Below are 15642 nucleotides of genomic sequence, written 5' to 3'. Positions count from 1 at the left end.
TCGTTTCTCTTTTGCTCTTTTGCTCTTTTTTTTTCCCTTTCTCTCTCTTTGTTGGTTTTAACAGAAAATAAATTGTAAATAAATGCCTGAAAATCTACAACAAAAGCCCACCACTTCCATTGTACAAATTACCATCGATTCAAATGAAAATATCCCCGCTTATTCATCACCTAAAAACCAGCAATACCCATTAACAAACGCAACCATACCCCCTCAGTGTCTCTCTCAGGTGAGTGTCATACAGTGTGTGGGCTACTATAGCAATCCACTCACACATACAGACAGAATATATATGAAAATCTACATCAATATAATACACTGCAACAACAACAACAGACGTCTACGATTCACCCAGCCTCATTTCCGTCTCCTTCGCCTATGCCAAAAGTGTTGGAAGCTATTCAGAGCCTCCCACAGTTGACAAAGGAGTTTGAGTCGTTGTCGCCTCATACACAATCTACCACGCTATTCCACCTGCTGAAGCGTTCCAACAAAAACACACTCCAGCTGTTGAACTCTTTGATCATACCCATTCTCAAGCGAGATTTCCTCGCTTCTCTGCCTTATGAACTCAAACTCCAAGTCATTAGCTATTTAGACGTACAATCGTTATGCACTGCCTCACGTGTCAGCAAAACATGGCAGCATATTATCGATGGCGACAAGAACACATGGCAGCGATTATTAGAGAAAGGCGGCTTTAATTTACCAGCAACACATACAACAAAAGCTTTCAAAGACCATTACAAATACCAATACACATTGCAACTCAACTGGAAAAAGGGCCGCTTTAAACGCACCGAATTCCAAGGCCATACTGACAACATTGTTACCTGCTTGCAGTTTGACGAGGACAAGATTGTCAGTGGTGCTACCGATGCCATGATCAACATCTACGACACAAATGACCCGTCTCAGATGTATCAGTTGGAAGGTCATGGTGGTGGTGTCTGGGCTTTGCAGTATGTAGATAACACGCTGGTCAGTGGTTCCATTGACCGTACAGTGCGTGTCTGGAACATGCGTGAGCGTAAATGTACCCATATCTTCAAAGGGCATACCTCCACTGTTCGATGCTTGCTTATCGTTATGCCTGTTATGGTGAATGGTAGATTAGAACCAAGCCAACCCTTGATTGTTACTGGATCCCGAGATTTCTCTATTCGTGTCTGGAACTTACCTGATGTTGAAACAGAAGCTGAGCAATTTATAGGCGAAGGAGCTAATCCATGGTTCAAGTTTCTGCTGGTAGGACACACCAATTCAGTGCGTTCCATTGCTGCTCATGGTAATACACTTGTGAGTGGGAGCTATGATAATACCGTGGTTGTTTGGAATCTGGAAACCGGGCGCATGATACATCGTATGGAAGGACACACCAGTAATGTATATTCCGTTGTCATTGATCCTCCAAGACAGCAATGCATGAGTGGCAGCATGGACAGCACCATTTACATCTGGGATTTGATCACTGGCGAATGCTTACACAAATTGGACGGCCATTCCATTCTCGTAGGCTTACTCGGTTTGACTCGACAGCATCTGGTCAGTGCCGCTGCTGACAGAACATTGCGTGTATGGAGCCCTGATACCGGTGTGTGCGAGCATGTGTTGGCTGGTAGACACGGACACGAAGGCGCCATCACTTGCTTCAAACATGATGATGAAAAAGTGATATCAGGTTCTGAGGGTGGATTGAAGATGTGGGATATAAAGACAGGAAGATTTCTCTATGATTTGGTAAGCGACGTCAAAGGTGTTTGGTGGGTTACTTTCAACAAGAGTAAATGCGTCGTAGCTATACACAAGTAAGTTGCTATGAAATGTGAATAGACGTGATATCCATTGAGCTTTTTTTTTTTCAATTATAGCCAAGACAAGACCTCATTCCAAATGCTTGATTTTGGTGTCTCTTCTAAATAGCCTAATAATGAGCAGGATATATTTAAAGCTGTTTTTACAGATATCCGATTTTTTTTATGGTATTCAATTAATGTAGAAATAAATAAAGCTAAATGTTTGCTGATGATGCTTGTAAAAAAAAAAAGCCAAGACAACGAATGCCCTTTATTAATATGTGATGTTCTAAGGGAAGCCTACATGTTAGCATCATCTATACTCTTTAGACTGTACATATATATAAAACTTACTTGTGCTGCACAATGAGCTTTCACCTGATCAAAGACCTTCAACAACTTGCGTCTAGCGCCTAAAGCTGCCACCCCCTTATTCAAAAGAGCTTCATCATCCATTTTCAGCATGTCTTGCCATTTCATGCTCTCAAAAATAGGATTGTATTTATGTAAACGAAGACTCCTAAGCCAAGCAGGAATATCTGTATCAAATTGTTAGCTTTTTCTACTTGATGCTATCTGTTCTTGTACGTGTATACCTTCTAGCAAGTCCATGTCAATAGCATCGACATTCTTTTTGCTCTCCTTTGTTGTTGCAGCAGGAGTATGATTGCCACCACCACCACCACCATTTCGCAATGCGTTGCTGTTGTAATACCCTCCATTATGAGCGACATTATTTCCTGCATAATGTACCTTTTTCTTGTTGCTGTTGTTGTTATAGTAAGATTTAGATCCATTGCTTCGATTCGATGTATCACTATGGTCACTGTAATATCCAGTTTCCACTGACTCGTTGGTATTGATACGATCATTGGGGTTCAAAAATTGGCCAAATGTATGTTGTTGTTGTTGTTGCTGCTTTGGCACGGGATGAGTACTAGAACGTGTATTGGTGGACATGCTAAACAAATTCATCGATGTAGATTGCGAAGGCACAGGCGATGATTCGCCTGTCTTATAAAATGAGTCTCTCTTTTCATTATGGCCGAATAGTTGAGTCGAAGTAGACGGTGTGCTGACAGATTCATCGTACAAGGACAGGACAATATTGGCGGTAGTGGGATTATTCACAACAGGTGCAGGCGTGGCAGGTGGTGATTGCACATGATACTGCTCGTCTGCTGTTTCAGGTATGCTCATGGCAGTTGCACGTCTTTTGAATCCGTTGGTATCATCATTCAAAATGATCGAGGATCTGTTATTACTGCCATTTCCTCCTCCTCCTCCTCCTCCGCCTAAATTCCACTTGTTGGCCATCATGGACAACTGCTGATCCACTTCATTTTGCTGTTGTGATTGTTGTTGCTGTTGCTGCTCTCGAAACGTATTTACAGTAGGAGAGAGACCTGACCAAGGAGACACCAACGAGTCTTTACTACCATCACGCACACTTTTCGAACTAACTGAGGATGTCAATCCATACGACCAGTTGGAAATATCAGCTGATTTGGGTCGATTAGCGCCTACAGTAGCATTGGGTCTTTGCTGCTGCTGAGGCTGCTGCTGATGGTGCTGGCCGAAGCCTCCATAAGACCAGTCATTGGAGAAAATGGACGCATTGCCTTCGATAACAGATTTAGGTCGCGTGTTGATGGGATGATCAAACATGCCTCTATGCTGCTGCTGCTGCTGCTGCTGCTGCTGTTGCTGACTAGCATAGCTGTTTCTCAAAGAATAATCGCCAGGGACTCTAGAAAATAGATGATCGTATTCCTCTGTATCGCCTAGAGCAAATGAGTGCCTATCAATGTGTTGCCGTCTAATCGCATTGGCATTAGGTCTCGCAATAACTTGGCCTGTTTGATAGGGTAATACAGAAAGTAGTTTCTGACTGGCTTCCAATTCAGCCTTCTTCATAGCTCCTGTGAGCTGTGCTTGCATGTCCACTACATCATCACAGTCGTAGGCTATTAGATACCCAGGAGAAACCAGCATAAGTGCCCTGAAAAAACAAACCTTTCTCTGGATGTGTTGGTGATAACAATGCACCTACTGGGTCCTTTCTATCCATCTGTTGCAACACAGTGATAAAGAACCTAATCTGGACCTGAGTTGAATGCTGCAAAAGAGTGTAAATTGTTGCGGTACGCTCCGCTTCATTCAGGTACCGAAACCACTGATCAACATGTTGCACTTCTTCTTTATACTTGGGGTCTAGACTAGCTGTCGCCATGGATTCCAGGCTGCTTTCATATTGCTGCAAGTCTTCAAACCATTTATCAAGCACTTGGGCTAAAATGATGTGTGAGATAAAACAGTGCGGATCAATCTACGCAGAGCAAAAAAAAAAAAAAAAAAAAAAAAAAAAAACTTTACCTTCAGGAGAAATGAAACTCTCAGGCTTTAAGACCTCGGATACAGGCCTTTGATGATGTTGTCGATCTGCAGGCGAAAGACGAATATTGCTACCCATGTTGGGTGAGTTGAACAAAGCCATGTCTGGTGTCAAGTTGTTTGCTGTTGCAGGTGAAGCTGATGTGGGTGATTGTATCTTGGTGGATGTGGCTGCTGCTGCTGCTGCTGTTGTTGTTGTAGTAGTGGAAGGTGACGAATTATCAGTACTCAAAAGAGATGCAAATCTCCTTTGAAAAGAAGACATGAAGAGCAAGTGGATTTAAGTGCGTGTGTATACACAAAATTAAGGAGAAGAAAAAAAAAGAGAAAGAGATGAAAACAAGGAGGGGTTTAAAGATTTATCAACAACACATATTGTATACAGTAAAATGTACTACGGTGATTGTCATACAACAGAATACAAAATTGCATTCTTTGAGTCAACGGGACACCTGAAACACATTGCCATCAGATGATGCATTGGACCATTATACAGTGAGGTGCTCACTTGAGTGCGAGAAGAGATACTTGCTTGGCATTCTCATAAGGTAGAAACCTGATTTATGCATGCTCAGCACGGTCACCCGTTTTGTTTGTTTTGGTTTTGATCGCTCGCGTGTACTTCTAGCCGTTGGATAGGTACATCGTATTGTGAGGATCTGGTTATCATGGTGTGGCTGTATGGCGCCATGTTCCTCAACGGAATCACTGAAGTTCTTTTTTTTTTCAGGGGCAACTACTGAGTGCCGGTCGAAGCACAGTGTCATGGCACAAGAAGATATAGTGTAAAGAGGTTCTTTATATATAGTGTATTTAGCTGTAGAGAAATGGGCATGGACAAGGTCTAATTTAACATATTTCATCCAGGGCACAGCAAATACACATGGCTACCAAACTGAATGGAGAGATGCAACATTTAGTCATCTCTGTTCTGACACATCACACATTTCATCTTTTGTTAGCACTTACCATCCCCAACAGCAGGAATGATCGTTCTCCTGAGGCCTCTCTTGTTGAACGATGATGGTTTGTGGTGGTGGTCTATACATGTATGAAATTTTAATTTTGCCATTTAGCCTATGTGTAAACAACAACAATCTTGGCAAAAAAAAAAAAAATACACTTACGCTGGTTGATAGTAGCCTTGCTGACCTGGTGGAGGAGCACTGTAGTATTGACCGGGATCGCCTCCGGGTTGCTGATTGTAATAGGGTTGAGACATGATGTTGAGAAAGAGGAAGAAAGAAAGAAAAAAGGCTAAAACGGAATTGCTTTGGTTTTCTAAAGGTTTATATATAAATCTCGCTTTACAAAGCCGTGTAACACCTCTGCCAAAAGTTTAAAAAAGAATCGTTTTTTTCTGCTTGATGAAAGACCTTTTTGTTTGTAGGACATGGCTAGCAACACATGATGCCGTATCAGATATTGGGTAACCCTCTTCATAGACAGTTACTTGGCGTTTGCAAGTATACAAATGCAGTCAATCTACATGTGCGATCAGTACAGCAAAGTAACTTATAATGAGAGCTATTATCAATAAGTAAAATAGCTCATTTGATGTGTCAGAAATAGATGCTTAAATCTGAAAATGAGCCCAGCTCATTAGGTGCAGTTTCTTTTTGGCTTCTTTCCCTTAAAGTACTGTGATTTGATGACAAATAACGTTTTCTGAGCCTCAGTTTGTGGTTTATAGTTTCAAAACTATATACAAGATGAGGCTTGGGAAACCATTCATTCATGTCTGGTCCAGATGATTATGCCACATCTCCCTTTGTGATCTTTTGACATTTTACAGATAAATTCAAATTTGGAAAGCAGACAGATTTTGAAAAAGAGCAGCACACACACCCCGGATGTGTTGAGAAAGTCTCCCTCTTTCCTTACAATAAGCAAATTATGTTTACCACAGCCATTCGACGATCCATCACAACAACAGCACAGCGCCATTATGCTACTACACCGCAAGCATTTCACGTATTTAATCGTGAAGCAAAGAAGCTTCAGAAAGATCGTGCTGCCTTCAACGTGGAAGAGAGTCGTACGGTGGACTACCTCAAAGATGAAATAGCAGCTCGTGTAGCAGACAGACTGTTGGTAAATACACATAGCCTTTTTTTCTCTCTCTCTCTCTCAAGAGGGCCTTTAGCTTGACTAACGCACTCTTTTAGGACATCAACCGAGATTTTGATACAGTGGTAGATTTGGGTTCTGGATGTGGACATATTGTAAAGCATGCCACCAAAGACATGATGAAAAAACTAATCATGTGCGACATGTCAGGTAAAGATACAGAATACGAATCCATGCATTGTCTAATCATACTCATATAAATTTCAGAGAAATCACTGAACCGAGATAAAGATGTATCTTATGAGGGTAAAAATTTGTTCTAACACACTAAGCAAAAAAAAAAAAAAAAAAAAAAAAAAAAAAAAGCTATGGACTAATTTTCACTTTTAGTCGAGGTTGAAAGACAAGTGGTTGACGAAGAGCATTTACCATTTGCAGAGAACTCACTAGACGCCGTTGTCAGCAGTCTTTCGCTGAACTGGGTCAACGATCTACCCGGTGCATTGATTCAGATCAAAAACTCATTGAAGCCTGATGGTGTGTTTATTGGAGCTATGTTTGGTGGAGATACTTTGTTCGAGTTGAGAACATCGCTACAGCTGGCTGAAGTAGAGAGAGAAAGTGGCATCTCACCACGTATATCGCCTATGGCTGGTATGTTTAGTAAAGAGGATGTAGGCGCTAGTTGCATTGATGCCCCTCTTTCGTTTAGATTCAAGTGACATGTCTCGTATGTTGACTCGCGCAGGGTTCACGTTGACGACTGTCGATGTGGACGAGATTCAAGTGAATTACCCAAGTGCTTTCGAACTGATGCAGGATCTTAGAGCTATGGGGGAGAGCAATTCTGTGTTGTCAAGGTAAAAAAGAGCCTGTTTATGTTTATTTAATTTCTAATGTTTATGATTGTTTGTCTAGACGACCATTTTTAAAACGAGATACGCTTATGGCAGCAGCATCGATCTATCAGGGTATGACTTATTGCTAACAGCTTGTAAGCATTATACTTAAAAAAAAAAATTTACTGCAGAGCTACATGGTAATCCTGATGGAACTATTCCAGCTACATTTTCCATCATTTATCTTGTAAGTCATTGTTTGTATGGGCCCTATATCATGCCATTCTAACCACCACTGCCATTCTAGATTGGATGGAAGCCTTCTGAAAATACACCATTACCGAAAAAACGTGGTTCAGCCAACGCATCATTAAAGGACGTGTTGGAGGAAAAATAGATTTTGTAAATAAACTAACAGAAAGAGAGAAATGAAGTTTCAATTGAAATCATCAAATATGTGTGTGTATGTTGTCTCGATCTGTTTTCTGCACTGAGCAGGAACAGATAAACTTAAAATTGCGAGAATGTGTATAAAATGATGGGCGAGATACAGATGGGAGGATAGATTTAGATAGTGATAGAAAGGCTCTTTTCTCTCTCTCTCTCTCTCTCTCGCAATTGTTATTTTAAAAAAAATGAAACTCTCAGTAAGCATTGTGCTTACTGTAAGTCTCTTCCTGTCTTCTCGGCATCTCCAGGTACAAGCTACAGCGTCGTCTTCCATGAAAACATCAAATCATCTACTTGAACCCGTGGATGCCTCAACACCGGCACCTCCTTCTGTCTTCCCATCGATCCAGCATCCATTTCCTCCCGTCTATGCAGATCCAGAATTTAAGGCTGTCGTACCTACCTCGTCTTGGATCAGCAATCTATTTTATCCCAGTGTCAACAACTTGGCACCCACAACATCTGACCCTTACATCTTGAGGCTATTGGACGGGTTTGGTGGAAATCCCGGCTTATCCATTTCGCAACCTCATGACAAGGTAGGTGCGATGCGTTTACGTTTAGCTTGATGTTTTCAATACATATCAACACATCTCACTATTGTGATTTAGGTCATTGGATCGTATCCTGCTATGAACAACATTCCTCCTTCTCCCGCCGGCTATATTATCAATGGAGTAGTAGTAGATATTCGTCTCACTGCGCAAGAATGGACACAGGCACCTAAACCGCTTGTTACCAGTTGGGGCCATTTCAATGCGCATTTACGCTTATCTGGAAGCAATGGCAAAGTGGAATTTCCTCTCGTCAGAGGCCAATCGTTTATTACCGCCGCTTACACAGGTTTAACCCCTCAATTCTTCACACAACATGCCATCATCAGTGTTACTGCAGATCAGGTACAAGGCGACATGTATACAGGCAAAAAGTTCAAGATCTCTTTCAACGATAATCCTACCAGTACATATCTCATCTACGCATTGGATGGCCCTCTTACATTGACAAAGCGAGATATGAATAATCTGGTTGCTTTGAATAAATACAATGGCGTCATTCAAGTAGCAAAACTGCCCTCTGCGGAGGATGAGGCTCTCTTGGATGCGCATCACGGAGTTTGGCCTACTGCAGGAACCGTGGATACCAGTAAAGATGGGCAAGTGCATTCACAAAGCCTTGATTGTACACTACTAATTAACTACGCGCTGTAGGTCCAAGTATACCATTGATTGGCACAAGGCAGGAGATGTATCCAAACCTTTACTTACTTATGCCTATCCTCACCACATGAAGAGCTTCTCATTGCATTCCGTCACGAAAACCAACCTCATCTTGCAATCTAGTTCCAAAGGTCCTATGCAAGCTGTTATCGGTGATCAATGGGCTCTCCAGGAATCTGATTTGAGCCGCACCGAATGGTTTCCAGAAAGACCCTCGCCTGAACAATCTACTCACAACGAGATTCTGCAGCAGTTGGTGTCTGATGTCGAGAGCAACTATACGCAACATACACAGCGCGGCGATAATTACTTTTCTGGCAAGGGCCTTCAAAAGGTAGCACTGACAGCTCTTGTCTTGAATGAGCCTGATATCACTGGTCTCCGCAATCCAGAGTTGGCTCAAGTTGCCCTTGACAAATTGAAACAGGCTTTTGTGCCTTACCTAGAGAACCGTCAAGAGGACCCCTTCCGCTATGATCCTGTGTACAAGGGCATTGTTTCTCTCGCTGGCCTCCCTGTCGAAATGGGTGGCACTGGAAACAAGGATGCAGCGTTTGGCCACTCTTACTACAACGACCATCATTATCACCAAGGGTATTTCGTCGTAACAGGTAAGTCATACCACGCATACTTGAGTACTACTAGAGTGCACTGACACTTGTTTGATGAAGCTGCCATCATTCACCATTTAGATCCTTCCTGGAGAGCCCAAGAACTGAAAGCTTGGACAGAGACACTCATCCGCGATGTCAACAATCCTGTTGAAAACGACACTTACTTTGCACCATTCAGAAATTGGGATTGGTTTGCTGGTCATAGTTGGGCTGGCGGTATCAAGGTAGACGGCGCATTAGACGGTAGAGACCAAGAGTCTGTACCAGAGGTAATTTGGAACATACAATGTATTTATGCACGAGATACTTAACCTTCATGGCGCATACAGTCTGTCAACTTTTACTGGGGCACAAAGCTGTGGGGCCTCGCTACCAAAAACGTGGCCATGCACAATTTAGCTAATTTGCAACTAGCTATTACCAAGAGAACCACGTACGAGTATTTTTGGATGTTGGATGGCAACAAGAACAGACCCAAGCAGATGGTAGAAAACAAGGTGGTTGGTATTTACTTTGAACAAAAGGCGGATTATGCAAGTATCTCTCTCTCTCTCCCTTTCTTTTACACATGTAAAACATAGACTTACTCTCATTACTTTTAGACGACTTACTTTGGAAGATACCTAGAGTACATTCATGGCATTCAACAGCTTCCCATGACTCCCATCTTGGCTGAATACATGCGTACATCTGAATTTGTGTCTCAAGAATGGGATCAGAAATTAGCCAATGTAGCACCCACTATCAGTAGTCCTTGGGCAGGCGTTCTCTATCTGAATTATGCAACAGTCAATCCAGCCATCGCTTACCCCATCCTGAGACATATTGCTATAGACGATGGACAAACAAGGTCGTACTCACTTTACATGGCTGCGACCAGACCCAACTTTTACCGTCGATGTAAGTAGAGCCATCATGTACACATCTCGCAGGCTGCAACACTCACGTCTCTCTTTATACAGCCTTCTCTAAATATTTAAGGGAAAAGGCTAGAAAATTAAAGCTTTCCTTAAAGCATGATGACCCATGATGGAGTCTATAGAAAATGTACATGCAGATAAGCTTTACTAGCGTACCCACTTTTTATATCAATAAAACGCTCTCTCTTCTATTATCTATTCTAAAGGGCCTCTTTTATTTTAATTAATCTACAAACTCGTCACCCAACGAGTACCTTCTCTGCGTTGTTCTACTTGAATTGGAGGCAATGGCCAACTCTTGGGTCCAAAACTAGGCACTACATAAACCAACTTGCGGTCCTTTTTATCAGTCGTGTATTTGGGTAATGGGAAATCCAAAGGTCTTCCAAACGAGCAGAGATCCTTGCCAATCTTTGCAATCCACTTGGATTCCACAGCAGTGACACCTTTGAGCCACGTTTTGCCGCCCTTATAGAGTTCACTGTACACCAACATGGCAGGAGGCTCTTGACTATACAACACGGAACTTGGATGAATGAAGGCTTCCTCATCGCTCCACAGTAGCTTATAGACGACATTTCTCGAGTTCTTGTAACGCACACCTTTACCGCCACCTGTTTCCAACACATCTTGTCTAACAGCCACTGAATCAATGAAGCCTGCGGTCAGCACTTGTCTCAACACCTTGAGCTGAACGGCATTGGGAGGCTTCATTTTGGGATCCAAACAGACATCTACATCAGGAAAGTTGCTAGACACCAGATTGGTCAACTGACGTCTCAATTTGCGAATCTCCTCCATGGCTTTGGGTCTCAAAAAGTTGTCTTCGCAGAAAGAGGCAGTGGCACCAGCATACTCATAAGCACCTACGACGTTGAGTAGCTTCAAAATGTCGCTAGAGGGATCCAAACCAGCATGCTTCATTTGAGATGAATAGTACTTTTTGCGGACGAGCTTTCTTCTCTCCTTTTCAGCAACGGATTCACTGGTAATGTTGTGCAATTCGCGACGGCCAACATCTTCATCATCACTATCTTCAGGCTGATTCTCATCTAAATGGTAGTCTTGAATGAATGGGTCTCCAACAGACAGCGCAGACACAATGGCAATGACAAACGGCAAGCAGCCGTGCTGTTGTCCAATGATCAGCATCTTTGCAAAACGGGGTGTGATGGGGAACAACGACATGGTTTGGCCAAACTCTGTAATGCGCTTTGTGCTGGTATTGATAGCACCAAGGTAACCCAGCAATTTCTCTGCCTTGAACAAGCTCTCTCTGGGTGGAGGCGTAGGGAAGGGGAAATTGACGACATTGTCAATGTTCATGGACTTCATGCTCAGCACGACACCTTCAATGGGCATACGGTGGATTTCAGGCGTAGAGAACTTTTCAAATTCATTGTCAAACACGGCAGAAGAGAACAAGCGATAGCAGTGGCCAGGCCCTGTTCTACCAGCACGACCCGCACGTTGTCCAGCAGACGCTTGTGATGTCCAGTCAATCTCAAACGATTGCACACCGGTCTCGACGTCGTATTTGCGTTCCTTGGATTTACCACAATCAACCACATAGCGAACACCGGGAATCGTAACAGACGTTTCAGCCACATTGGTGGCAATGACGCAGAGACGAGTGCCCTCTGGAGGCGGCTCAAAGACACGCAGTTGCGCTTCAGTGGGCAGCATAGAGTATAAGGGAAGCACATGCAATGGCGCTATTCAGACAATCGAGTCAATACCAACAATGCCACTGACATGTCATCTCGCTGTGCCATGCTTACCATCCTTGACATCTTCCAGCTCTTCATCCTCAAAGCCTTCAGCAATGTCATCGTCGTCGTCATCATCAGAATCCAAATCAAAATCTTCCTCTACCTGATTATCACCCAACTCCAACGCTTCGTCTTCAATATCAGCTATGTAGACGACATGTCAGTATCAGGCATCTCGCACCAAGCATCGACTACACTACCTTTTCCAGCGGGCTCATTCACCTGCTTGGACTCCAATTCAATGGCTTGCTCTTCCTTCTTAACTTGTTTCTTTGTCGCCTTGGGAGGCAGCGCTGGGTATCTTTTTCTCAACTGTTTGCACAACTGATTGATTTCATTTTGACCTGTCAAGAATACCAAAATGCCACCATTAGGCAGACGCTCGTGGATTTTCGTAATCTTCTTGTACGCCTCGCCTACATGGTCCAAGGGAGTCTTTTTGTTGAAATGAATGGCTACAGGGTATTGTCTGGCATTGACGTTGATAACAGGAGGCACTACGGGAAACAGAGTCTTGTTTTCAGTGAAATCAGACACACGCAAAGTAGCAGACATGATGACTACACGCAAAGGCTTGATTTTGTCTCTGTCTTCACGACTCAGTTCAGCTCTCAGCTTGAGCACGCGACTCACAACACCAATCAGGATGTCCGTGTTCAGGTTGCGTTCATGGGCTTCATCGATAATGATGGTGGAATACTTTGTCAACAGGAGATCTTGAGACATTTCACGCAACAGCACACCATCTGTCATAAACTTGATTCTCGTCTTGTCAGACACAGTGGCGTCATAACGAATTTGATGCGATACTTCTTTATCTGTCAGGTTCAATTCTTGTGCCACACGCTTAGCCATGCTCACAGTGGCAACACGACGAGGCTGTGTCACACCGATCAAACCAGGATTATCGCTGTCTGGATGAGACCAACCTGCTTCGTATAGAAATTGAGGCACCTGGGTAGTCTTACCAGAACCTGTCTCACCACAGATAATAACAACTGTATTGTTGCGAATCGCTTCCATGATGGTCTGCTCCTCACCACACACGGGCAGTTTGAGACGGGCAGCTTGAATCTCAGGTGTGCGGTTGACAGACACATAGAATGGCTTGGCTACATCCTCTGCCAAATCGCCTTCACGATTACTCTTGAGCAGTTGCACCTTGATGTCATCAAACTCTTCCTCCTGTCGTTGAGGTACATCCACGACAATGTGCTTGGCTGCTTCTGTCACAGCTTCAATTTGTGTTGTTCCATCCGTCACCACCTCATCCAACAAATCAGCCACCTTTGTGTGTTGTTGGGTTTGTTGCTCGTCTTCACTGTCATCATTTCCTGAATCAGAGCTGTCAAATGAAGAATCAGATTCCATGCCCTTTCTCTTCTTGTATCTCTTTTTCGCAATCTTGGGAATCGTGGATTGCTTCTTTTTTCGTTTACGCATGACAAGAGGCAGCCCACCTGCTAATGCACTGCCTACCACAGGCTGCTCTTTGGGCGCTTCAGCTGCATACACAATCTCTGGCATGGGCGGTAATTCCTCAATCTCTTTTTCGACCACTAAAGGTACACTCTCATCACTGATGGCAACACCAGCTTTCTGTTCCAGCATGGCTTGTCGCAATTGTTCACGCAATGTTTGTCCTGATCTACCGATCAGTTTAGAGGATTTGAGCAAGTCTGAAGACCAAGAGGCAGTTCTATACAAGTCATATGAGTGTGCAGGTTCAGTAATAGGATGGCATCTTACTTACGATAGTTTTTCAATCAAGCCGGCTCTGGCATCCTTCTTCAATTTTTGTTCCTGTCCAACCAACGCATTAGAAGGGCACATTCCAACCTAAATCCAGGTACAAAACTCACAATGTATTTCTCCATCTTCTTTCTCTTCTTTTTCGACATGTACTTTTCAGGCTAACCATTTCAATGAGTTCTACTGCTGCTGCACATGCTAGATATCATGCAATCTTACCTCTTTAAAGGACTCTGTCAATTTGGCGTTGGTGCGCTCGTTGGCTTCGCTTTTCTTTGATTCGCCGGGAATAATCATAAGTTCATTAGAATCACTACTAGACAAGTCAGTATGTGGGTTGTTTATTGGGTGGCATGATGGTTAATTACCCCTCATTACTCTGCTTTTGTGCTGTTGATGTTGTTGCTGTCGATGGATCGAATGCTTGCGGTCCTAATCCACCATCTCTTGCCTTTGGATGAGGTCGCTGATTGGGTTTTCGAGAGGATGCTCGAGCTTTCTCATTGAAACGAGGTCTTGATTTTCCCATTGTTGTATAATAAAGTTGTTGATCAAGAAGAAAAATCAAATATGCTTTAATTTTGGGTTGGTTTAATGTGACACTTTTTACTCGCGGACTCGATTGTTTTGATGGATTGGGACGCCACACTCATATTAAATGAATTTTTTCAAACAGTAATACTCAAGCACCTTTTTTTTTTTTTTTTTTTTACTTGAATACACACATCATGTCTACTGCCAAGAACAAGAAGGAGGATTTATTCGGTCTCGAAAACGACACTGAGGAAGAGGACGTATCTTTGGACGAAGAGGAGCAAGAAGATAGTCGTTTCTCGGCAGCTCGTCTTCAAAAGCAATCTCTTGACAGCGATGCTAGCGATGCCAGCGATGCCAGCGACGACGATGAAGAAGATGAGGATGACGACAACGATACACAAAACAAGGCCGAAGACGAAGCAGAGATAGAAACAAAGGCCAAGCAAGACGGCACTGATTCTTTATCAGACAGTGACGATGATATGGAGAATGAGGAAGGATTTGATGCGCCTGAAGACAAGAAGAGAAAGAAAAACTTATCCAAAAAGCTCAAAAAGCTGACACCTGAAGAGCTGGAAAAATTTGAGAAGGCCAGAAAGAGAACTGGTGTTTGCTACTTGTCTCGCATTCCACCCTTCATGCGACCCAAAAAAGTTCGATCATTGCTGGAAAAGCACGCAGAAATCGGACGCATCTACCTCGTTCCTGAAGACGCCAAGATTGCAGCACGCCGTAAAAAGTACACAAAGAACAAGCGAGCCAATTTTGTTGAAGGATGGGTTGAGTTCAAGGACAAGAAGCGTGCAAAGGCATTAGCTGAATATTTGAATACGAGACCAATGGGTGGAAAACGAACAAGCCCTTATCACGACGAATTGTGGAGCATCAAATACTTGAACAAATTCAAATGGCACAACTTGACAGAACACATGGCTCATGAGAAGCAAGCTCGCAAACAGCGTCTTCGCAACGAAATTGCTCAAGCTAACCGTGAAAACAAGACCTATATTCAGAATGTGGAGCGCGCCAAGATGTTGGAGAATATGGAGCAAAAGAAACGCAAACGTGAAGCAGCATCTGATACCAACACAGCAAACGAACAGAAGCCACAAAAGATTCAAAGAACATTTGCACAAAGAGCCAAAGTGGATCGCGAAGTGGATCCTTCAAAGTTGGGCAAGAAATCACTTGACAAGGTGGATCCATCTGTAAAGAGCATTATTGGAAACATCTTTACCAAGAATTAAAAATACCGCGCCCTTTATATTCATGCTCTTTTTC

At 43.1% G+C, this 15642-nt stretch overlaps 7 protein-coding genes across 7 annotated transcripts; 4 read left to right on the top strand and 3 right to left on the bottom strand.

Moving 5' to 3' along the window:
- Positions 1-82: 82 nt before the first annotated feature.
- DUN1_2 (serine/threonine protein kinase) lies at positions 83-1923 on the top strand (the record flags this gene model as incomplete). The annotated part of the gene is made up of 3 exons (XM_064824632.1): positions 83-229; positions 286-1808; positions 1872-1923. 3 exons carry the CDS (start codon positions 83-85, stop codon positions 1921-1923), a joined length of 1722 nt encoding a protein of 573 aa, XP_064680009.1.
- A 147-nt stretch (positions 1924-2070) lies between these two features.
- OGG1 (8-oxoguanine glycosylase ogg1) lies at positions 2071-4455 on the bottom strand (the record flags this gene model as incomplete). Its single annotated transcript, XM_064824631.1, has 5 exons — positions 2071-2085; positions 2151-2335; positions 2393-3742; positions 3813-4088; positions 4173-4455. The coding sequence occupies 5 exons, from the start codon at positions 4453-4455 to the stop codon at positions 2071-2073; spliced, it is 2109 nt and encodes a 702-aa protein (XP_064680008.1).
- A 584-nt stretch (positions 4456-5039) lies between these two features.
- On the bottom strand, positions 5040-5412 carry ATC70_005335 (uncharacterized protein; the record flags this gene model as incomplete). Its single annotated transcript, XM_064824630.1, has 3 exons — positions 5040-5085; positions 5160-5231; positions 5318-5412. 3 exons carry the CDS (start codon positions 5410-5412, stop codon positions 5040-5042), a joined length of 213 nt encoding a protein of 70 aa, XP_064680007.1.
- Positions 5413-6086: 674 nt separating this feature from the next.
- Positions 6087-7496, top strand: CDC3_1 (Cell division control protein 3; the record flags this gene model as incomplete). The annotated part of the gene is made up of 8 exons (XM_064824629.1): positions 6087-6284; positions 6359-6470; positions 6528-6566; positions 6651-6914; positions 6973-7120; positions 7179-7231; positions 7291-7346; positions 7407-7496. The coding sequence occupies 8 exons, from the start codon at positions 6087-6089 to the stop codon at positions 7494-7496; spliced, it is 960 nt and encodes a 319-aa protein (XP_064680006.1).
- Positions 7497-7734: 238 nt separating this feature from the next.
- ATC70_005333 (uncharacterized protein) lies at positions 7735-10410 on the top strand (the record flags this gene model as incomplete). Its single annotated transcript, XM_064824628.1, has 7 exons — positions 7735-8088; positions 8161-8702; positions 8758-9377; positions 9438-9649; positions 9710-9913; positions 9983-10280; positions 10343-10410. 7 exons carry the CDS (start codon positions 7735-7737, stop codon positions 10408-10410), a joined length of 2298 nt encoding a protein of 765 aa, XP_064680005.1.
- A 118-nt stretch (positions 10411-10528) lies between these two features.
- On the bottom strand, positions 10529-14353 carry ATC70_005332 (uncharacterized protein; the record flags this gene model as incomplete). The annotated part of the gene is made up of 7 exons (XM_064824627.1): positions 10529-12015; positions 12082-12216; positions 12273-13771; positions 13826-13875; positions 13935-13985; positions 14044-14137; positions 14193-14353. 7 exons carry the CDS (start codon positions 14351-14353, stop codon positions 10529-10531), a joined length of 3477 nt encoding a protein of 1158 aa, XP_064680004.1.
- Positions 14354-14552: 199 nt separating this feature from the next.
- On the top strand, positions 14553-15608 carry ATC70_005331 (uncharacterized protein; the record flags this gene model as incomplete). Its single annotated transcript, XM_064824626.1, has 1 exon — positions 14553-15608. One exon carries the CDS (start codon positions 14553-14555, stop codon positions 15606-15608), a length of 1056 nt encoding a protein of 351 aa, XP_064680003.1.
- Between the last annotated feature and the right edge of the window lie 34 nt (positions 15609-15642).

This window comes from Mucor velutinosus (assembly GCF_035048745.1).
Source record: "Mucor velutinosus strain NIH1002 chromosome Unknown tig00001544, whole genome shotgun sequence".
Classification (NCBI taxonomy): domain Eukaryota; kingdom Fungi; phylum Mucoromycota; class Mucoromycetes; order Mucorales; family Mucoraceae; genus Mucor; species Mucor velutinosus.
This window is presented reverse-complemented; position numbering and strand designations above follow the sequence as displayed.